The 23,971-nt window shown below is 40.5% G+C and overlaps 1 protein-coding gene across 5 annotated transcripts in view; it reads right to left on the bottom strand.

Annotated features, from left to right (window-relative positions):
- The window catches only part of SYNE2 (spectrin repeat containing nuclear envelope protein 2), a 171,750-nt gene that overhangs the window by 43,075 nt on the left and 104,704 nt on the right, over nt 1-23,971 (bottom strand). For 4 of the 5 annotated variants that reach the window (XM_042865498.1, XM_042865518.1, XM_042865508.1 and 1 more), the window contains 23 exons: nt 22,687-22,854; nt 21,966-22,091; nt 20,415-20,521; nt 19,847-19,988; nt 18,771-18,902; nt 18,024-18,176; nt 17,556-17,765; nt 16,396-16,497; nt 15,357-15,476; nt 14,987-15,187; nt 13,304-13,477; nt 12,607-12,738; nt 10,903-11,099; nt 10,161-10,293; nt 9,095-9,277; nt 8,511-8,657; nt 7,496-7,672; nt 7,101-7,256; nt 6,256-6,405; nt 4,265-4,435; nt 3,215-3,348; nt 2,699-2,903; nt 411-590 (listed from right to left, as the gene is read on the bottom strand). In XM_042865498.1, the coding sequence (XP_042721432.1) occupies nt 411-590; nt 2,699-2,903; nt 3,215-3,348; nt 4,265-4,435; nt 6,256-6,405; nt 7,101-7,256; nt 7,496-7,672; nt 8,511-8,657; nt 9,095-9,277; nt 10,161-10,293; nt 10,903-11,099; nt 12,607-12,738; nt 13,304-13,477; nt 14,987-15,187; nt 15,357-15,476; nt 16,396-16,497; nt 17,556-17,765; nt 18,024-18,176; nt 18,771-18,902; nt 19,847-19,988; nt 20,415-20,521; nt 21,966-22,091; nt 22,687-22,854 (3,600 nt within the window). The remainder of the gene's footprint in view (nt 1-410; nt 591-2,698; nt 2,904-3,214; nt 3,349-4,264; nt 4,436-6,255; nt 6,406-7,100; nt 7,257-7,495; nt 7,673-8,510; nt 8,658-9,094; nt 9,278-10,160; nt 10,294-10,902; nt 11,100-12,606; nt 12,739-13,303; nt 13,478-14,986; nt 15,188-15,356; nt 15,477-16,395; nt 16,498-17,555; nt 17,766-18,023; nt 18,177-18,770; nt 18,903-19,846; nt 19,989-20,414; nt 20,522-21,965; nt 22,092-22,686; nt 22,855-23,971) is intronic. The other variant, XM_042865528.1, reaches the window with a different exon arrangement.

Consider the following 23,971-nt stretch of genomic DNA (forward strand, 5'->3'; position numbering starts at 1 on the left):
GGCATCTGGAATATGTTCTTGTAGACCTGGATTGGTTTTAGGTACACTGTTTTCATTCTTTTTGAGGCAAACTGGAGCCCTTACGATTGTTCCAAGCAGAGCTGAGAATGTTCACATCTTAGTTTAAAGTTCATAATAAAAAGAGTTTCCTGACTTGTAATCATCTGAGAGTCTACTTACAAAGGCTTGTTATAGCAACGCAAGCAGACATGAGGCTGAAACCCTTCTTTCATGTCCTTTTGGCTTCAAGTGTTATTTCCTTCCCTAGTTGACCATACCACTGAGTTTTATTTTTATAAAAAACCTGAGTTTTAATTTATTATTTTAGTTTCATTTTCATTCACGGAATACAGGACTCCAGTGAAGAAGTTAACACACTCTGACAACTGATCTTCTCTTCACAGAAGTACCTCCAATTCATCTAACTTCCTCTGCAACATCTTTTCCAAATAGGATGCTCTCTGGAACGGTTGCAGCTTCTCCAACAGAACGGCGTGTGCAGCTGTCCCAGCCTGCTGTTTTATCTGATCAGCCAACTCAGAAATTTGGGAACGGCATCCCACTATGTTCTGAAGTCCATTCTGTAAATTCTGATGAGAGAAGAGGAAATTGAAAAAGAAAAGGTCAGCAAACGAATCAGATCTTCATTCATGTGCCATTTTCATTCAGTATCTTTTGTTGCTGTAACTAAGCTCTTTTGGTTGATCTCCTCTGTGAGCCAAATTCAGACTTTCACTCAGAGGATAACAGGAGTTGCACCCCTGACTCTAGTGCTGGGAAAGGCACAGGTCAAAGTTCAATGGAAGATCGGTGCAGGCAGTGGGCTTTGCTGTTTTTACAGAACGGATCAGGGAGAGAGATTAGCACATCCATCTCTACAGACCAGATTTACACTAGCAGATGGAGAAACTGGCTCATAGTGAAATTGAGAAATATCACTGTTACAAACTTGACAGCTGGACAAGGAATAGCAAGAAGTCATTGTGAAACATACCACTGACTATAAACGTCATTTACTTTTAACCATGTCTCTCCCTGGAATTTGCCACTGTATCTTGTCTTTAATGTATCAAACAAAGGCTTTTGATTGATGGTAAAGAACAGACATGCTTCCCTTAAAAGGAAAATGGCTCTTAGATCCTTACCTCTGTCTTTGGAATGGATCATATTGTAAGCTACTGCTTTAGCAAGTCAATGATTTGAAATTATAGAACTATTTAGGTCAGAAATGACCCATATGATCATCAAGTCCATCTACTGCTTAACACTACCATGTCCACCATTAAAATGTCTGTAAGTGCTATAGCCACACACCTTTTAAATACCTCCAGGCATGGCAACTCCATCACTTCCCTATTCCAATGACTAACCTCCTTTTCCACAAATAAATTCTTCCTGACATCATTCCTGTACCCCTACTGTGCAACCTGAGGTCATTTCCTTGTGTCCTATCCCTTGTCACACAAGAAAAACCGTTCTGATTTCTTACACTGTGTACTGGACTTTATCTTTATCTTACTGGACTTTATATTTATTGTGGTAATATCTACTACAGGATAAAATTAGATAGATTAAAATACAACTTAAAATGCACATGTAATTTCACATACATGTAACACGATGTCACTGTTCCCCACTCTTCCAATTCATCATTCATTTTGCAAAATACAATAAATTATATATATCCTACTCATGCAAACTAGAACAGGACCTACAGATTTACTGGCATGCTAGTGGTTATGCCATGCTTAGTAGGTGCAAAAATCTTTCCAAAAATTTCCAGAAAACGTGATGCCTCTTTGCTGACTTGTTTACATCTCACAGCCATTAACAGACCAGAAAGAAGTTAAAATGCTTTGTCCCAAGTTTTGCCACTCTTAGTTATTTCTGACATGGTAAGAAACACATGAGCTCTCTTTCCCTTAACAGAAAATTTCTCAGTTGGCTACATGCAAAATAGGAGACTTTGAACTTCTTCCAGTATGTGGATAAAGTTGCATAAAGTGTGACAAATCTCTGCTCTGTTCTGAAATAAGGATTACTGTATTTCTTTATTGCATTTTGAAGAAACCAAAAATGTCAGAACCTAATGACAGTTTGCCTCCTGAAAGAGTCAAATGTACTCTGTGGTCTCAGTATGAAATCCAATTTACCTAAAGTCAGCAGTGTCTGGAATAATATAATGAGCTCAGAAATCTGTGAACTTATCAGACCAGGCCAAAAAAAGGACCAAAATCAAATAAAACCAAGTTAAAGACAACCGTAAGAGACCTCAAGGTGGTCCTGTATTCTGGAAAACTGGTCTTTTTTTCTGACAGCTACTGATCTAGTAGATATTATCTCTCCTCCCAAGCTGTGCTGCTTAAAGTAAATCATCTTTGGTTTAATGATCCTCTCCAGCATAGGCATTTTTTGTATAGAGCAGAAAGGGACAGAGACTAAATATTATTGCTCCTCTTTGGTCCCTATGCTAACTGTAGTTTGATTTGGCCTCAGGACCTGGTGAAAGTATTTGAAGGAAAGAAAAGTTTCTGTTAATAGGAAAAAACAGATTTCATGTTTTCCACTGACTGGATTATTTTTTTGGTGCAAGGGTGGAGGGGAAAAAGAAGGCGTTCATTAGATTTGATGGTTTGTTGGTTTTTTTTTTGTAAATAAATCCTGGTTTGTATAAGGCAGCAGAAACTTATTCATGTACCTTTACATCCTGTATCCTCTGTTTCAGGGTTTCTATCATATTATCTTCAGGCATGCGGGCATCCAAAAGCAGAGTGCACTGCTCTTCATGCTGCTGTAGCTTGGCTGCTGCCTCAGTACATAAACTATCACAGGGCTCCCAGAGCTGAAGCGTTGCTTGTGCTGTCCGCAGCTGATCAGTGATGTCTTCATTTACTGAGCTCCACCTGCCAACATATCAAATTATGATAAGAGCATTTTGCTTGGAGATGCACTTCATGAATCAGAATATGATTTGGTGTAGGAGTCCTAAGGGAGTTTCTTTGCATTCACAGTCTGGTTACTGAAAGCCACTTGACACAGCATCGTTTTGTGCTGTGAGATCCATCACAAAACAGGTAGCATCAGCCACTCTTCACAAGGGTACCCCGAGACAGCTAAGCATTGCTAACAGATTTAAAAACATGACATACGTTGAAATCCTACCTCAGCAATTTTATTTAATACTAACAAATGTGGCTCTTTTTTGTAAGCATACCTGGTATGTGCCTCTGTGCACTTCTGATCGATAATCTCTGCAAAGGAGGGGGAGCAGTTCTTCTTCAGATTATTGGCAGCTGCCTGGAGCTTGGCCCAACTTTCTTCACTGTTCTCCAACTCATCCTGAAGAGACTGCAAAATGGATTATTTAAATGAGTTGTGAAGATCAGTGACACATGCATAGCTTCCACCATAGATCAGAAGGGATACAGTAGCAATAATGCTACACACCTGCAGCACAGATCAGAAAGTTTGCAAAGAATGTAATGTGTGATCCTAAAAATTAAGAAATTAAAAGAGAAGGGGTCAAAGTGAAAAAATTCTTCAGTCAGCTTATTTTAAACTGAAGTGAAAACCCACTGCTTTGAAGTTACAAAATTAATGCACTAGGATGCAAGGTGATGTAAGGAAAGAGGTAAGAAGGTCCCCAGTTCCTCTTCTTTATTATTTGTTCCTAGGTGAGAGTGGAAATGTTTAAGCAAACTTTCTTGGTCTGACCTGTACCACTGCTGATGTAACTTGAAGATGAGCCAAAAGAGGTACTCTGACACAAGTGTAAAGACAGGTAAGAAGATTTTAGCCATATCTTTTTAATGCAGTCAGACCCAAGGCCAGTCAGAATGCCCACTGTAAGAACTCAGCCTCTATAACAGCAGCAGGACAACCCACAAATCTAGAGACATGGTTCCTTGCCCAACTTTCTCTCACACCCCTGGTGCACTGTATCTCCTCTAGCTGAAGCGTGGTGGCAGGTCATCTCCCTGGGAAATGCAAGTGAAAGGGTAAATTCCATTTCAGCCAACGAGCCAAGAGCCAACATCTTTCATTTCCTTAGTGAATGCTAAGTTTAAAGTGAGAAATCTAGAAACAAGAATCAGTGTCTCTGGTGAGAAAAGAATAAATAAGTAAAAAAAAAAATCCACTGACTTCTGAGGCACTACAGTAAAAAGGAAGCTGCTTGAGAGAAAAATGTATGGTTCTTTCTCAGTGAAGTTTGTTTGAAGGCACAGAAGTAAGCACAGAATTAAGGCAACTTCAGCAGATTTACCTGGAGAGTTTTGACCTGTTTTTTCAAAGCTTCCAGTGATGGCACAGAGGGCTTGCACTGGTCTATGCAGTACAAATATCTTGTCATCAGCAGGCTGACTTCTGCATAAATGTCATCATATACTTTCCATTGCTCCAGTATTGACTGCATTGAGGTTTTCAGCTGTGCAACCTACAAACAAACCACTTGTGTTACAATCTCTTAACAATACAGCCTGCCAAAACTACTGTCTAGGAACTATGGGATTCTCTCACACAGTCAAATGAGAGATTTCCTTCTCATTTTCTCTTTGCTTCTTTCATTATTGCAATCTTGTTGCCCTGGGGCAAGCAAGTTTCCACACTCCTTCAGTGTGACTTACCATTTTTACCCTTCAGTATCAGGTAAGAACACAGTGTATGTCCTGGGCTAGATGAAACATTGATCTAGTTCAGTATCTGCTTTCACTCATGCCAGTACCAGATGCTTTGGCAAACTGGGCAAGGCAAAAAGCATGTTTCCATGGAACCTGTTCAGGTGACAGATTTCAGTTCCAGCTATGCATCCACTTAATGGAAGATGAAAGCTTTTCCAAACCATAGTGAGTACTAAATAGACTGCGTGAATCACCATAGCACAGTATCACAGTTCCAGGCACACAGGAGTAAATGGATTAATCAACATTATTCTCATTTGAATCATGGTGTAGGTGGGAAGAATCTCTAATTGCTTTTTGTAGCCTGCAGCAAATCACCACCCACACGAAGACAGAAAGACATTATACTCATGAAATGTCTCTGGGCCACAGATTCACAGTCTCAAGATCAAACTATGGATAGTACAAGCAAGGCACTACATCTCCTTAGCCATGTATTTGAAGGCACAGCCAGGCTCCTGCTGAGGCCAGTCGTACACAGGAAGAAGACTGTGCTTTGAGTTTCATTGCTCGTGCAAACAACTAGGATGTAACAAGCTGCAGTTTCTAAGTTCCACACTTAAGTCATAAAATACTAAAATTAACATGACCTACAGATTCTAATTAGAATCACTAATCACTATGCTGCTAATCCTGCCAAATTCAAACCTCAGCTCCACACCAAAATGAAGAACTTTCCTTTTTCATCATGCACATACCCACAAATCTGTTTTCTAGATGAGAAACAACCACATAACCTCAGTTGAGATATTAAGCAAGAAGATGCAACCTCATCCTGGAGTGACGTCTCATATGGAAGAGTTCAAGTAAAAGGATTCAAGTTTCACAAAGTTTTGAGGAATGAGATCAGAGCACTTGTAATAAAAAGTATAAAGGAATCTTATCTATAAACAGAATTGCTGGATCACACTTAATCCTCAGCAATATATGGCTACTTATTATCAGAAATTAAAACCCTTAGCTGTAGCCATTATTAGATCTTTTGTATCTATCAATTACACCTAGGTAAGAAAGATCAGTTTCAAGTCTAAAGCTAATATAACTATGTATGCAGACTGTCCTGGAGTCAGTTTGTATAGAAAACCAATCTGCCTGGTTTTCCTTGAAGCAACTGAGGACTATGTAGGGTTTGAAGACAGTGGAAGCCACCCAGTCATAAAGAGGAAAGGGCAGCTGGGAGGCAAAAAAGCTCCAGTGCAAATGGAGCATATTCCAGACAAAGAAGACCAGAGTACAAACTAGAGAAGCAGATCAAGTAAGAAAGCATAAGATAACAGAAAAATATCCATGCCATTTCTTTATTTTCTTAAACTGCAGATGGGTCTCTGTACCTCCCCCCCCGTATTCAAACTGTTTTGACATCAGACTTTTTTCTTTCTTAATTTTGGAAACAGGTTAATTTCTGGTATGGGACAGACTGAAATGGAAGTTCTTAAAAGGTTAAGATTAAAAATACTCTGTGGGTTTTTTGGTTTTGTTTTTTGTACCAGCTTCTGATACTTCATAAAGAAAATTAATAACAACAGTGGAAAGTATATGTTCTGGAGGAATTCTGAAATGCAATCAAATCATTTACCTGGCCAACAACACTGTCCTTCATTTCACACAGGTCAGCTATTCTGAAAGACAACACCTCAGGGGTTTGTTCTGTACTACCATTCAAAGACATACTCTGCTTCAGCTCGTCAAGCATTTTGGATTTAATTGCAAGCTGATTTTCTAGGTCCTAAATGAGAAACGAGAGAGAGAGAAGGAAGTAAAAGCTGTAACAACAATGATAAATAAGATCTATCAATGACAACATAGAAAAACGTTTCTGTGTAAAGAGCTTAGATAAACTCGACTTTTTAAAACCAGTCTTCTTTGGCCATGCAGCACCACCACCATTTTAGCCCCAATACTGAACAGCTGTCTGTAGGAATTCAAAATGACAGCAGTTGCTTAGGCAGTCTTCCGCAGGTAGAACCAGAACTTTTAGTGTCAGTATGGACATCATGTCTGGGAAGAGATCATCAAGAGCTAATTCCTCAGCCACCATGTGGGCCTCTTTGTAGCTCTCCAGATGCAGAAAGACTTCATCTTAATACAGATGTTCATTACACAACAATTATAAATATTTACACACACAGTGGGCCACAACAATTCCCTATAAAGCTACACTTAAAGTCATGACCTTTCTTTCCCCAGCCTTCTGTCCCTAAAACTTTATCAAATTTTGATCTCGTTCTTATTGAGCAAATAATTTTAATGAAACATTTTACCCACCTGCACCCAAGCACTGTATCTTGCTGTGAGTAGGGCAGTATTTTAGCCAAAGGTACCCTGTCTTTCTCTCATTCTGACCCTCCAGTATATTTTATATTTTAAGTGAAGTGTTACGTACATTTTGTACAATAATATCCCACTTACACAATATTTTACCTTGCAATCATCTAATGTGTTCTGCGCAGAGATTAGACTTGCTGGGGTTTGTAAAGACCTCATTCGATCGCTCTGTGCTTCCAGCCAGTTGCATAAAGTCTGTGCTTTGTTCTCGTTTTCGGTAGCATCTTCCAGAAGGTGTTCTAGGTCTTGTATCTGAAAGTTACAGAACATTCTAATTTACACAAACCTAGGGGTGGGCAGAAACAGGGCTGCTCCTCCATGACAAAATTTGAGACTACAGTATTTTTTTTTTTCCTAAATTGAACTCTGAATGTAAATATAAAAATCTGCGTTCAGTAGTGTTTTTGGAGAAAAAGTGTTTGCAAAATACAGAGCACTGGTATTGCCAAGATCAGAGTTGTGAGACAGAAAGCAATTAAATGCAATCAAACCTTTCTGTTCAGGGATGCCTGCAGCCTGTGCCACCGCAAGTTCACCTCGCCAAGACACTCAGCAAATTCTGTCCTTTCATACCGCTTGCTTTCCACGTCACAAGTGCTCATTTGCAAGAGCGACTGGTTCACAAAATCTACCATCCACTGCTTAAAGTTCATCTCCATCACATATTCCTGGAGGAATTAAAACAAACAACCAAAAAGGAACAAAAGCTTAAAACAATTAGCTCAGAAGTTTTAATCTGATCAGTTCCAGTCACATAGTGGGCAGTATCAAAGCACCTGAGAACAGCAGCCACCAGAGGCTAGGAACCATTCTCCTGCCCGAGCCCAGAGCACCCCTTGGTAGCCCTGCAAGGCCAGAGAAAAAATAGATCTATGTAGGGATTTGTGCCTTGAGGTTGGGCTCCCTGACATCTGCAGACGTACAAGAATGGTGTGAACCCTTCCTGAGACTGGAGCAATAAACCTCTGTTATTGGAGCTTTAGCATCTAAACAGTCATTAGTCTGCTGCAGCCTCTCCGCAGGGTCATAGACCTGCTCCTTCTTTCTTAGCAGGTCCTCTCTCTTGATAAAATGTTATATTCAAAATCCAAGTTCTCCAGTTAAATGGGTTCTTGCAACAGTGCTCCAAAATTACGAGGTACTCCTTGGTGAAGAGGTGGACTAAAGTACAGCACAAATGGAGAGACAAGCTCTGTAAGGAAGCAAAGCTTTCCTGCTTAACACATCCTATAATGTAAATGCCAGAGAAAGAGAATGAGTGAGACAGACTGCACTGCATAAGAAGAAGGAGATTACAGGACAGCTGGCTGCAGCTGTATGCAGGGCAGGCAGTGTTTCGTGTGGCAGAGAAGCAAAAAGGTTTCATAACAGAAGGCACCTTTGAGGCTGTTTGGGGAACCCTCCTGAGAGCAAGGGTGAGGATATAACAGTGTCTTTAGGCTGTTTCCATGCTTGTGACAGCAAAACAGTCACAAGCTAAGCCTGGACTTTCAGTTTTCCATTTACCTTGTACTTCTGAAGGAGACTTCTGACTTGAGCTACACTACTTTGTGCACTTATTGGTTCTTCATGTCCTTGCTGTTGTTCCACATGGTCCAGCCAAGTCATTAGTTCAGCAATAGCTTCCCGCGAAGAAAGTTTCTCCATTTGAAGCTGGGGGTAAAAAATATAATTAATCCTCCACACTCCACTTGTGGAAATATCAAGGAAGATGACATCTTGCATTTTTAGAAGGGCTCAGACATTATAATTGCAATTATGGGGCTATGAATTTTACAGTGAGCTCTGAGATTCAGAGAAGATATGACTTAAATTGAAAAAAAAAAACGCTAGAGAACTCAGAAATTTGAAATAAAATTATTTCTAATTGTAACTGACTGTCATATAAAAGCACAAAGATGATGATATGTGCAAAACACTGTAATAATTAAACAGCAGTATAATGTTGGAGATATTCTGAAAGCAAGACAGACAGCTAATTAAGAGAGAGTTGCTTTGCAGGCCTTATACTGCAGCCAGCTGAATCCCAGTAGCATTTTAAAATAATTATTTAGCTCGAACTGAGAGATAGCAGGAGAGTTTCTCCTTACCTGGTGCAACTTTTCTTGGATAGCTGGGAGCTGTGTAATCAGTTCTCCCCATTTTTGCTCAAACTTTGCCAAAGATGACCTAAGTCCTGCAGTATCAGCCTGCTTCACATGAAAGAGCTGGTTGGCAGCGCTCACCACAGAAGACTTCAGGGAAGATTTGTCATCAACTTCCTTAGAGAATGTCTGAGGTGCATGACAGAATTTTAAAATAAGGTAATTATATGTTTAATTAGATAAAGAGGACAAACCAGGTTTTCAGTTACTGGATGAACTGTCTTAAATGGATTCTAGCAAGTCTGTAAAGTTCAGAAAATCTAAATTCAATACGTTCTGGCAATATGTAAGGCCTTCTTGTGCCCATCCTGGTATAATGCTGGATACTACCTCTTGCTCCATGGGGATTAGAAATATCCCCATCTCCAAATCACACAGAGGTCAAGGGAGCAACCCTAGCTCTCAAATCTCTGTCCAGCTCACACCTACCTATCCAACTTCCACAGTGCAATGCTCTGTCAGATTTCACATCAAGGCAGAAAATCCTGGCTGGTTGTACAGCACCAGGGAGCATGCAAGGACGTGAAATTTAGAATATGCTTTTCTACAGGTTTTCTCTTTCCTGATTTTGGCTGACCAACCCCACAGTCTCAGTGATTTCATTCCTGCTCCATGAGTTCTCTTCAGTTGGTAAGAGGCCTATCAGCTGAGCTAAACTGCTGTATCTGGCATTTGGCATCAGGAGCAAGACAGAAGCCATGCTTTTATTATTCTATAAATGCATAACTGATCTTGGCTGGATTGTGATATATTGTACCTGGGAGCTATCTATGAGAGGACCCCATTCTGATTTTACACAGGCTGGCCTAGCAATCTAAAGGAAGTTTTTCTGTGCCTCCCATCCTGAATGTTCTCCATTCAGGTAATGGAGTAGCTCTGGGGCATGCTGTCATTCAGTATCATATTTTGCTGGCAGCTTCTGGGTTACGGTAAATACAAAAAACACTCAAAAGGATCACTTGCATTGGAAGTCATAATGTATCACCTCAATCTGGTAGGAGATCAGACTTACAAACAAGCTGTCGATGTTATCCCTGATGGTGGGAAGATCTTGTGACACGTTGAGAGACTGCTCCTTCCAAAATTTCATTCTCTGCTCAGCAGAATCCAGCCATTTCCTTAACTCCTCTGAGTCTCTGTTGTAGCTAAAAGAAGGAAACAAAACACAGACATATCTCTCCTATCTAAATCTAGGATGTATTTCTCACCTTCCAAATTGCCCATACTGTAAGGAGGCATGTGCTATTCTGACACCTCTCACACACTGACACTTGGTTAGAGCCATGTGAAAGCACAGAGCATGCTTGAGTCTTTCCCCTTCAGAGAGGTCTGAAATCCAGCTTGAGGCAGCATTTCAACCAGGTCTTGAGTGTCTATAAGGGGGATCATTTACATGTGGAGTTGTGCACTATGCCTTTGGGAATAAAGGCTAGCTTGCATTCATGTGAGTCAAAGTACTTTAGTCACCATGATTGCAGCACCTGTTAGCACTTCAAATACATGATCAGCAGCACGATGCAACTTTCACCTTTGTACTCTGACTTAACAATGACAGCAATCAAAACTGTTCCCACAAAAGTAAATGGGAAACAAAGCAAGTGCAAGAAGATCTGCTATGTAATAAAGGGTCAGTTTTCTGATTACCACTGCTTTATTTTTTTCTGGTTTTAAGTAAAAGGCACTACATCATTTCATAATTGCCTATCAGTTATTTCAAGCTGGTATCTCCAATTGCCTTCTGAGTTATAACCCACCTGACCAAGAGTTTGAGTAATGTTTGAAGTTTGTGTAGTTCATTGCCAACTTTTTTGGTTAAGGACAACCATTGCTCTTCCAGCTTCCTGATCTGACTTGTTATTTCTGGACAGCTCACAGCAGTCAGCAATTTCTTCCCTTCTTTCACCATCTGGTACAGCCTGGCATGCTTCTCATCAACAGTGCTCTTGATTTGCTATTAGAATATGGCAAGTTTGTAAAACAATTAACATTTTAAAACTCAAAAACATGACTATTAAAACATGTATCATTTGTTCTAACATCTTAATCTTACATTCAATCTGTCATGTATTTTGTTTTCCATTCTGAAGCAATCTGTACTTCACTGTGTGTAAACTTCAGGCTATGAACTGAAGCTGTAAGACCTGACTGCCTCATCTGAACATATGACCATAGCCAGCAGAAAATTACTGCCTTCCTGTTTTTAGTAGGGCCTCTATGTCTATCTTATTAGAAAAATGTTACTGGGCATTTGAATGAAGCTGTTGGGATAAGTACTGAGTGATGGTGGCCAGGAGGAATGAGAGTGAACAGAAGATAATAAATCAAAGACACAGGAGCAGCTGGGCTTGCCTAGACAGCTGAATAAAAACAAAGCATGACTGTGCCATAATGACACTTCATTGGAAGGTCAAAGTGATTAAAGGGAAAAGAAGAAATTCCAGGAAGGAGATTGGTCCTGGTGAGAAGACAGAAAAGAGCAATTATATGATATATAAGTTTCTCACTTCTCTCCAGACAGACTATTTAATATTAATAGGGATATTTGTCTAACAGGAATTATGTTCCAGAGAATTTTATTTTGCTTTGTCCTTGAAACTGTGAAGCTCCAATGCTTGAACCTCTCCCAGAAACATCTTAAAAATTTTACTACTTCATTTCTGATGTCATTAAAGAAAATGAAGATTTAAGTTTTTAACTAGCCCTTCACTCTTAAGAAATAAATGAAACCAAACAACTTCACAATGACTGGCTATGCAAATATAATGTATCTCCGATATCACTGTGATGGGCATTAAAAGCACCAGAGGGCCACTGCGATTGTCAGTATCTACTGTGAATTTATCTCAGAAGATAGATCAGAATTTTCAGAGAACATCCCATTGTCTCTTTTATACAATCAGGTACACTGAATCACAGTAATTCTTTTCTGACTTTATAGTCTATGGGTCTAAATATAAAATTGGACTCTCTACAGACCCAGTTCCCAAACTTCTAATAGAGTAGGTCCTCTGAAGACATAGGAAGGTCAAGCCTGTGAGGAATGCAGAGCTCTCTCGGAGGACATATCACTGAACTTATGGAACTCTACTTGTCATTTTTATAAAGCAACCACAAAGGCTGCTTTTATATCCTTATATTTGTATGTTTCAAACAGTTTAGATGTTTTAAGCTGGATTTGATGTTCTAAATAAAGGTGTAGCTCTGCCATCAGGCATGCAGTTGGGAACAAGCCAGCAGACTACTTGCCATTTTCTACAAAAGGAATTTTATTTTCATTGGTCAGACAGGAATCAGGATGGGAGACAAAAGGTAACACAGAAGTTTCCAGTGTACATACCCACACAGACTAAAACAACAAATAGTGCCCTGCAAACTGGCTTCTCCTCATACTCTAATTTTTTTTTCTTTTGACAGCCTTACAGATTCAAGAACAAAACTAGTTAGAGAGACACCAATACCTGGAGAAGTGCAATCCTTTCCATTAATCTTTCTTCTGTTTCTTCAACCAAATTCACAGATGGCAACATAGAAGTAAGTGCCTCTAACTCCTTATTGAATGCTAGACATTCATCATCAAATTCAGTCCATTCCTAAAAAACAAATTACATCATTAATATAACACACGTGGGCATTTTCACTACATCAGACTTAATGCTTAATCTAGCACAAGCAGCCCTTGTGTTAATGAAACAGAACACATAAGCAGTTAAGCAAAATGAAAATACTAAAGCGAGACATGATTTTAACACAGATAAAATAACTCAATGAATATCTTCAAGATATTTAGTTTGAAAGAGGTATGCTTCAGTTTTTACTTCCTTAGGGGGGTTTTAAGAGCAACCTTTGTATTTAATTTTAAAATAGTACCAGTATTTTACGACTATAATGGCTCTACTGTCAGTCCAGGCATTACAAAATTACTGCAATGAAGTCATGCAGTCCCACCCACATCACAATAACAGACTGAAATGCCCACTTTCAAAGGTGCTTCAAGGAAAAAAAACAGCTTACTGCCACACAGAGAACAAGTTGCTATTCAACAGAGATATGAAAGGACAACTACTAGAGAAAAAATCACTGTTGTGGTAGTTGCTTCTAGAGGAACCCTTCCTTTTTCCCTTCAGCTTTTACCGTGGGTTTCTCTTGGCTCATTACCTTTAACAACTTCTCTAAGTGTATACCGTACTGGCTGGCCTTCTGCTCCAGCAATCTGACTTCATTCACCAGCCCTCTCCAGAATTTCTCTCTCTTTTGCAGGACAGAGGGATTCACTTTCTTGGAAAATGCTTGCATGAAAGCCATGTGAGTCATGAGGTTGTGGAAAAAGTCCTGAGAAAAAACAAATTAAATCTTGCCATGTAAGAGAAACCATGCACCTGGGGCAAGAGTATGCAGAAGAGAGAGAAGGCTCACTGAGAAAAGCAGCAGACGATTTCAGAGTCTATCAAAGCTAGATCAGCAGCCTTCTACCCAAATGCTGCATCAGCCCAAGATGGGTTACTGATAATTCTGCAGTCAGACTAGGAACCAGTGATGAGTTGCATATACTGTTTTCATTTATGCATTTATAAAGAAAAATCATCTACATTTACAACTTCAGTTCATATGAAATACAAAGATACTGGAGGACAAAAATGGAAGAGTTTTAACAATACTTGAGTTCAGTGTGAGGGGAGGATCTGGCTGTCACCAGACAGCCATTACTCAGTTTCTCTAACCTTGATGGGAGATAACTCCAATCATCAGGCACGATCAGATCTAAGGGCTAAGAAGTGGGAAGGACACAAAGAGCTTGATTTAGTTACAGCTCAGCCAAGCCCCTGGGAAACAGCTGAATCTCAACAAAATACTTTCCGCCATGAAAATGTTTTAAGGACTTAACATTATACTTCCATCAAGATCTTCTTCACTAAGAACTAATACTAGTACAAGGATTTCACTTTAGGACTGTATCCTAGACTGTGTGAGCATTCTGATAAGTCTCGATAGCCAGGGCAGGAACAATTAGTTTTGCAGTTCCTTCTTCTTTTGTAAATCAACGTGTGTAAGTTTGGAATGTAAATCTATTCTATATTTGTTTTCCTTTGTAAATACATTCCAAACATTTTACTTTGCTAAGTGTAATTTGTGAGTAAGTGACAAACATCATTCTGACGGCTCTAAAGTAGTGATCTGCAGTGCTTGGCATCCTGAAGCAATTCTATAGGGAGTTTGAGCTACGTGGAGCAGTTAAATCAAGGCATTAACAAGACAGAGATATTTTGCAGTGACTAGCATTGGTCATGGCTTCTTATCAAGCAGCAGGACAATCAATGGGGATGCACGTGTATTCTCAGGATCTTCCATCAAACACACTGCACTGGGAACAGGGAACGGTGGACTGACAAGAGGAGGATCTAAAGTACCCTCCCTTCAGAAAAAAAGCTGTTATGACTAAGTTTCCTCCATCGGATCACGAGGACATAGAATGCTGGAAGCAAAGCCTCAGCTCTCAATTGTTAGACAGCAACTTCAGGAATCTACTTATAAAAAATTAGAAGGACATGTTTTCTTCACACATCATTATGTTCTGAGGTAAGTCACAGCACATTATATACGGGCAAAACTGAAATCCTGATCTTAATATACAACCAAAACTGCAGTTGTAATAACTTCTTTTTCTTGTTGTAGTGAGTCCTATTTTGGATTATTAAAAGCTTTGCATTATTTTCTGCATGAACTTTAGTCCCTCTTGTATGCTATCAGATAATTTCTCTATGATACTCAAAGAAAACTCGTTAAACAGTTTTCTGGCTGTGCTCATCTGGCCGGAGCTGGGCTGTGAAGAGAATCCCATACCTTGTGATTTTCCAGGTGAGATTGTAGAGCTGCTCTGCTTTTTGTCAGCTGCTTTGCATCTTGTGCAATCTTCTCTTGTCCAATAGCAACTAGCTCTGCAAACCCACAAAGTAAGTCCTCATATTGGCTCTCACTGATGGAAGGAGAATTCAGCTCCACATATTTTGCTTTCAGAATCCCCCACATGTCATCCAACACATCCTGCAGTGTGAACAAAGTTTAGTGATTCATGAAATACATAAACGAATCCTACAAATCCAAGTGCACATTCCCAGACTGCAAAATAACTATCAGCCTTTTGATGCTTAAAAAACATTGCAGAGAAAAATCAAACCTTGCTGTATAAGTAGAAACTGTACTGTGTTCTTACCTCTAATTTATAAGCTTCCTGGATTAAAGTGGCAGGTAACTGGAATCTTTCCCCATAGCCTCTCAGTTTTGCCACTTGGTTTTCAAAGTTTTGCAGTTCCAAAGCACAGGCATCAGTTTTCTGAAATTAAAGACAAAATATAAGTTTATGAGATGAACAGACAAGACTGTTCATGCACACCTTACTGGGTTTGCGTGGCACAGCCAAGAAGGAAATACAGGCTTGTGTCTCAGTATGACATTCAACATGTTTCAGTTTACTAACTCAACAGCCATTATTAGAAGGAATCTGGCCTGAGAAAATACCATTTTCTCATGAATTGGAAAGATTCAATCAGGGATGGATTGAGACAAGTTCTTTCTGAACAAAGGGAAGTTATGTACTGCTGATGTTCTTTTTCTAAGAGTGATTGCTTCACAGAATATGTTCAAGGCAGCAGCCCCTGCTTGGGATCTGAAATGGCTTTCAGCCTGGCAGAAAATGAGTCTGTAAACAAGGCTATGAGCCCGTAACAAAATTGTCTGTGGAACCCCTTTTTGCTCCAGCAGCAAGTAGATGAGCATTCTGGGGAGGATATGCAGCCTGTCCATTTCTAATTCTCTGCTAATCCCTACAGAGGTTGAAGAAAACTTTAACTGGTCAAATGCCACACTATGATGAAGTGCTTAAACCTCCTGAATGAGCAGATACAAATACTGCAGTCCTATTTCCATGAAGAAAAAGCGGAGCTTTGAATATCAGGAAGGCATAATGTGTGGAGTGCTGCACTTTGTGTAGCTTTTTCTCTTCTCTGCCATAGCTTGGGGTGTATTTGTTCTAAGAGGTTGTGGGGAGACTGGTTCCTCCCCATCAGTTAGTAAAAGGACTGGAATTAAGTCCAACTATGGGCTGGGATGAGTAGGTAAAAAGGGGTGATAAATACTGAACTCTCTCCTCTCATTCTTAAAACGTAAGTGAGACTCAAACTCCTGAAAATATAAAACAGTAAATCACAGAAAACTGGCTACACTAGCTTTTCTTTTCCCACAAATGAAATTACCTGAAGCTGCTCAGAAACATTATGTCCACGAATTGAGTTCAAACATTGTTGCAAAGTAGCTTTTTTCTCAGTTAATTGATCATAAAGCAGCCTGGTTTCATTCTGAAAAAGTAACAATCGTCAGAAGTATATCACATACAAGAGTATAGTAACAAGCAGACAAAAATACAGCAAACAAGACAACTCTCTCTTACAGAAAAAGCACTTTTTCACTTTAACACACAAAAAAGCATACATACTCTGGGCTCAAAGGAATAATTTAGAGAGGGAAATTCCCTGTCAGTGTATTAAAAAATGAGATTTCTCTGTCACAATGATCTTCTGTGACTGTAAAGATCTGTGAAACTTACAGAGAAACAAATTCTTCTCTTCTGAAAATGACAAAATAAGTCTATTACTGACAAATGATGGAGCTCAATGGATTCTGCAGGAGTAAACATAGCAGTATCAGCCCTGTTATTGTTTGCTGAACACATCACTGTGTTCTTCAAAGGAACCATTTTATTATTCAGCAGCACAGAGGTAAGCTGACTTGATGATGAGCCACTGCAGCTCTGCTGAACATCAGAAAACGTATTTTAAAGACCAAGTTCTTCTTTCTTTCAGAAAGGAAAACATAACTTTGCAAGACTGCGGCACGCTTTCTGTTACTGTGGCACAAAATCTCAAGGAACAGTAAATACCAAGGGTTAAACCAATCTCCAACCAACCAATCTCTCCAGATAGCTGCACAGCAGACACTGCACCCAAAAAGCAGCGTCTCATAACATATATTCTGAGAACAACAGAGCTTTTGGCATTGCACTAACTTTGATCACTCCTGAACACACGAGGCGGAGGAAAGGATGCACAAACCCTTCCCTGGCCTAATCCTTCCCCACAGAAACTTGGTTTAGCCTGTAGATCAGCATACATGGGATTCCGAGTTACTTCTATACTTTGCATGCAAATTTTCTACTGTGATCAAGGCTTCTAAGGCAGTCAGCTCTGTAAACAGCGCTGCAAAAGCAAAATAAATTTGCTTCTTGAGAGACCAAGACAAGTTTGTTCAGTACCAAAAAAAAGACCATTATAGATGCCTCATTTGTAACCTGAATGCATTAACACTGAGAAGTCTAACAGATGCTGTGAAAAAAGATGTGCATTTGGCAGTGCAGTACCTGATAACTGGTATTATGATCCAGACCAGCTTTCATTGAATTGCTCCTTGAAGCAGTGGCAGCTTGAGTCTGTTCCAACCATGCCTGTAAGTTGTTAAAGCACTCACAGAACACATCTGTGCTCCTACCAGCGCAGGTAATAGACTTTAAAAGATCATCCTTTTTATCACTCAGATCAGCGTGAAGTTTTTGCAGCTCAACAGAAAGAGTCTAAAGAGTTGGAAAAAAGATAACATGAGTGAAAATGGTCTCTGTCAAAGGAGACCTGCCTGTAAAACGCAGTGGTACATGAGCTGGTAGTTTGTTAATGGGCAAAAGGCCCAGATCTGTGCGCCACCAAATAACTTGATTGTGCTACTCCCATCTAATACTAGCAAAAATGAGAGGTAATGTCAGGCCATATACATTTTTGTTGCAAAAGAAATCCACCATGGTTCCTCCTTCCCCTGGATGTTCTAGGAATGTTACCTCATAAAGAACCTGCTGCACGGCTGCCTCTTCGGTGGAGAGGACTGAGGTGTTTAACATCTCCTCCATATTATCCAAGCACCGGCTGATTGCCAGAAGTAGCTCAAACAGTTTTTTGTCCAAATTGGAAGAAACTTCCTCTGCCACATTCTCCTGTGTAAAGGCAAGTCAGAATTTTTCAGTACTTTAACCCAAGGCACACATAAGATTTGTTTGCTTGCATAAAGTTAGAAGTTTAGTCAGCTAATAATAATAAAATGCAGTTCATGAAATACTGAAGGACAGTCTTGGATGGGACAGCTATATACATGCAATACTCAGAGCTGTCCAGGCCAAAATTGAGAGTGACCTTCAGTGTATTAGGAGCAGATATAGTTTCACAGGTTTCTAAATTCAGAAACAGGCACAACAGAACTTGCCTCGTCAGCTCATATATTGCATATTTACTAAAGTCATTGACAGGGTCCTCATTTAACAGAGCCTGAGGAACAATCTGGAACAATCTTTATCCATACTAGCATGTCTTTGGATTCAGGTAGCAGAAGTGTCATGGTTGAAACTTGCAATCTTTCTCCTCAAAATCCTAAGCTGAATGTACATTATACCCCCCAGCTGTTGCAGAAGGTACACTACAATGAGCCCCGTTTGCAATACTGAGATTATTGTCTATGTTTCTCAATGCCCAAACAGTGCATTGTGTCTAGATTTCCTGGTGTTTTTGGCAATGCTAAAACATGCCATTTTTACCTGTGCATGCACCACGTTTGCTTCTTGGCTTAGGTCTCCCAGCTGCACAGTGTATGTTTTCAGCTCTTCCACGGTTGAGGCTCCTGCATTTGGGAACGCGCCCCGGGGCAGCATGTTCAGTTTTGTTGTAATCTGACGTTGAGAAAGAGAATACTGCAGTTATGTGAACAGCTCAAATGATGTTTGGGCTATGGGTAACTACATAACATCCCTTTTAAAAAACATTAAAATAGAAGTGTCAAGTTATTAATATAAAACATTAGGATAGCATTCCCTTTTTGCTGTCAAGAATAAATTGGTTAGGCTGTGCCCTGATCAAAGCATGACTGAAAAAAAGAGCCTCTGATTCCCTCTTTTAGGGGCTACAGGCTGTAGCCTGTATTAAAGCAGGCTTGCTGCCCACTGCAGTACGTGAGTAGGAGCAGCCATTCATCCTTTTACTTGACCAATTTTCTTCCATTTAATGCAGTACTCTTCTTCTTTCAGAGAACAAATCTAGTCATTCTAATTGAATGTGAACAAAACTGCTAGCAAAAGAAAACACTTTTTCCAAGCAGTAAAATTCTGCAGTCTGCTCTGAATAAATGCATAGCACTTTCTTATGGCAGTGTAAAACCACTTTTGATACATCAGAGAGAATGCAAGAACGCTATGGTGAATCATAGAAGAAAATTCAAGCTAGAGTTTCTTCTGACCAAAATGTTCTCACTTGCAAGAACTGAGACTTAATCCACATCCATAAAAATCAGCTGGGAGCTGGCTGGATAACTCGCCTAATTTCCTTAAAAGAATTAAGCAGATAACATCAGCTCTGAATGCTAACTGCCAGAATTCACCTACGTGTTCCCACACTACTTCATAGTCATAGCTCCAGAGTCATCTACCTCAAAGTAAAATTAAAAGACAATCATAAAAGCAGTATGCAGTAACAATTTCTTCTAGAGAGCACTTGCAAAGATTTCAGTTATCTGATGAAGAAGAGACATGATATAATGACTCAAGGAAGGTACCCTAATAGTTATCTTCACCCAAACCAACAGGCTGCACAAAGAGTGCTTTACTGAATTGAAACGAACCTGAGGTTCCACAAGCTGGCAGAGAGGAGACTTCATCTTTGAGGAAAGCTCTTGTTGTAAATATTGCCATTTATTACCCGTTTGGTCCTTTGGAGCTAAGGTGGGATCAGCCTGCTTGCTTTTTGGATCAGATTCCCCATTGCTGTATTAAGAAAAAATTATTAGAATGTCAAATACTAAAGTAGAATAAACAAAACTAAATTTGTAAAACTGCTGGTGTAAGACTAGTTTCTATTATACCTGTCCCCAAAACAGAATGCAACCAAATGCATGGCTGGGAACAGATACCCAACTTGCCCTCTGCTTGGCCTCTGCTTCAGCTTATGGAAGGCATCAGTCCTGCCTGACATCAAGACTGACTGTGGGCATTCCAGTCAGCCCAGTATCATGGAAGCTGTCACATAAACAACACTCAATTTCCCCAGACTGCTGATAGTAGAAATCCCCCAGCTCCTGCAATTTTTCTTCTACAAGCACACATCACTCTAAACAGTGCTCCTGCAAAGTTTCTGTGGGTTTGGGAAGTTGTACTTAACTGAATGTGGAGAGTGATTTTATTGCTTTGTACCTGGGTTCTGATTTCACACCATCCTCAAACTGTGGCTGCATTTTTTCCACACATGACTCAATGAAGTCAATGAGGTTCTTCTGCTCTGCTGCTTTTACTTTCAGATCCTGTGAACAGAGAACAGAATGAACAATAAAAATCAGTTGTGTTTGCGGTATTGCTCTGAAATTATTATTGTGCTTTTCCAACCGCATTTCACATGAATCCATTTAGCAAGCAAAATTAAGAATGCCTCTATCAGGAAAAAAAGCAAGTAAAGTCTAAATATGATGTTACCAAACAATTTTCTATAAATATGTATTTTTACAGAATATCCAGTTAGCAAAACAGAAGTAGTTTACAGAGCACAGAGTTTCATAGAATATCTTACAATGTTAACAATGACCTTGGAGTCATTCCGAGTTGGTTCATGGGAGAATGTTCACAAAGCCTTTGAGTCAAATCCATCTTCAAAAGAATCACAGAATGGCCAGGGTTGGGAGGGACCTCAAGGATCACAAATCTCCAAACCCCCTGCCACAGGGCCACCAACCTCCCCATTTAATGCTAGACCAGGCTGCCCAGGGCCCCATCCAATCTGGCCTTGAACACCTCCAGGGACGGGGCATCCACAACCTCTCTGGGCAGCTGTTCCAGCACCTCACCACTCTCTCTGTAAAGAACTTCCCCATTGACATCCAACCTAAATCTTCCCTCCCTCAACGTAAAACCATTTCCCCTTGTCCTGCAGTTATCAACCCTTTCAAAGAGTTGATTCCTCTCCTGTTTGTAGGCTCCCTTCAGGTATTGAAAGGCTGCAATGAGGTCACCCCCCAGCCTTCTTTTCTCCAGGCTGAACAAGCCCAGCTCCCTCAGCCTGTCTTCGTAGGGGAGGTGCTCCAGTCCCCTGATCATCTTCGTGGCTCTCCTCTGGACCCTCTCCAACAGCTCCCTGTCTTTCTTGTACTGGGGGCTCCAGACCTGGACTCTGTACTCCAGATGGGGCCTCACAAGAGCAAAGCAGAGAGGGACACCACCTCCCTGTTCCTGCTGGCCACCCCTCTTCTGATGGAGCCAGGATACCATTTGCTTTCTGAGCTGCAAGAGCATACTGCTGGCTCATGTTAAGCTTTTCATCCATCAGTACCCCCCAGGTCCTTCTCTGCAGGGCTGCTCTCAAGGACTCTCCTTCCAGTCTGTATGGATGACTGGGATTCCTCTGGCCCAAACGCAAAACTGCAAAAGCAGTTTCAGTATACAGCTTCAGATTTAAAAATACATCAGCACTTTAAACACAGGAAATTGGGTGGGTGACGTCATCTGAACCATTGTGATAAAAGACAAGAGTACCATCCGATTTTCTAAGGATCATAAGCCTTTTGGACAAAAAAGAGTTTCCAGGGCTTGGAGGCCTTTATCCATCCTCTCTAACTCCACAAATCCTCTAGGAGAGGTGTATAAGGTACCTGCCCTTGGCAGACTTGATCCCACAGTGAAAACTGCAGCAGCTAATATACACAGCAGCCCCCTACATGCTCTGTGGACATAGAACAGGTCAGGCAGAAGAATTACCTGTGGGTGCTGAAAACCATTTTGCTGGAGGAAAGGCTGTTCAGTGAGGCCAAGCTGGGGCATGCTGGAGCCATTGGAGTGCAACATCTTGAGGGACTCTGGGTCACTCCTCTCCCTGCTGGGAATCTGTAAAGAGAGACCCATTGTGGGAAGGCTTCCAGACTTGACAAGAGGCCAGAATCTCCATGTGCAGTTTGGGGAAATAGCAAAAGCAAAGCTGTTTTGGAACACTCGTAAACAAAATCAGCAGTGCAAAAGCAGCTGGTACTCATGCGAACACTTCTGTCCAGTTTCTGTCCAGGTCTAGCTGGGGGGCTGTGGTACTGGAAAGCTGCTCATGCCACTTAGGTGTTCTTTGAAGAAAGTTACTGCTTTAAGGCCTGTCTGCTGTGATACTATCACAAACATGATGGTATTTTGAAAGAAAGCAAACAAAAAACATCACCAAACATTTTTATCCTTTTCCTGCATTCCTCACAAAATCTCAGCTACTGCCACTGAGCACTTCAAGCTGAAAAGATGTAGCTCAAAAACTCATTGGAAGTCCCACTACTTACTGCAAATGAAAAATAATCATACCGCAGTGCAAACTGGAAAAATAACAAGTCTGACATTTCTGATTGACTCTTCTCCTTTCCTTGTTTCACATGGTAAGCTCTAACTGTTCTTGTGCTACTACAGAACTCTCACTTTTCCTCGGCACAGAATTCATATGCTTTACCTGCTCTTCACTGTATTTATCCTGAAGCATCATCTGGACTTTTTCCAAATTACACTTCGCTTCCTTCAGCTTCAAGGAAAGCTCCTCTGCCTCCTGTTGGTGGCCTGCACTGTTTCCACCATCTTCCAGTAAACTAAGAACCTTTTGTTCAATCTCTGATAACATCACCTAGAAGTGACAGGAGTCAATTATTCATTCTTAGAAGTACAATATTCCTTTCCTGATAACACTCTTAAGACAGTGCTTACACTTGACCCTATCTAAAATGAACAGAAAGAAGAAAAATTAGCAATAGCTTCACGCTCCCTGGATTTTCTCTATAATAGCCTCTTTTTGCTATGAACAATAAAGTGCATTTAATACAGTGCTAAAGACAAAACTGTTTCAGAACACGTTCTGTGTGGGAAGTTGTATAACTCAGACATTAAGTAACGAGAAAGAGAAGCAGAAATTACCAATAGACTTCATTTGGAATAACTAAGAAGACAACACACCACATCAGAGAAGAAGGCAGAGCACAGACTGACTACATCACCTTTGGGAAGGGTCAAGTTCCGTGGATGTATGAGCTAAACAGACCTCACCGTGAGACCGAGGCACTACTAAAACTGCAAAACTGTGGTAAGTGAGGAAGAAATCCTTGACCTGATGCTCACTGTAAGGCCAGTTTTCACTCCTTCTAATCTCATCAACCAGAAGCATGGCAGAATTTCTGCTCATGTTACAATACAATGTCACCAGTGCATGGAGGGCAGCCTTTAAAAGGAGGTCATCAGTTCTAAAAACAGTTTTGGGCACCAAATAGAGACAGATCATTGGTGTTGACTGGTAGACCTCACACAGATCTTGCTGTCATGAGTTAAGGAGTTATGTCTAACTCTCCACCCACTGCAAGGAGCTACTGGCTTCACAACAGAATCAGCGAAAGGTGAAGCCTGTCTCAGCTGAATAAATTTACAACCTTATAGCTTAGTTTAAGGTGACAACTACCTCTGAAACTATTTTATCTGAAATGCCCCTGGGCTTTCAATAGTGATAAAGTAGAGGGACATGTGTATCCTAAGGCCAAGTGGAGCTGAGGACAGCAGTCCACCTCCCTGAGCAGCCCCTCCCATCTGCAAAGAATCCTTCCTAACATACAATCATCCAACCTAAATTACCAAAACACAGTACTGGTACCACACGTTAGCCAGGCCACTGGAAACTGTTGGGATTTGGTTGCTGATTCACATTGTTCTGAATCGAATTACATCTCTGCATTACTTCAAACTCATGTTTATAAAGT

Source organism: Lagopus leucura, unplaced genomic scaffold, assembly GCF_019238085.1.
Source record: "Lagopus leucura isolate 7727_CA_CO unplaced genomic scaffold, USGS_WTPT01 Super-Scaffold_1, whole genome shotgun sequence".
Taxonomy (NCBI): Eukaryota; Metazoa; Chordata; class Aves; order Galliformes; family Phasianidae; genus Lagopus; species Lagopus leucura.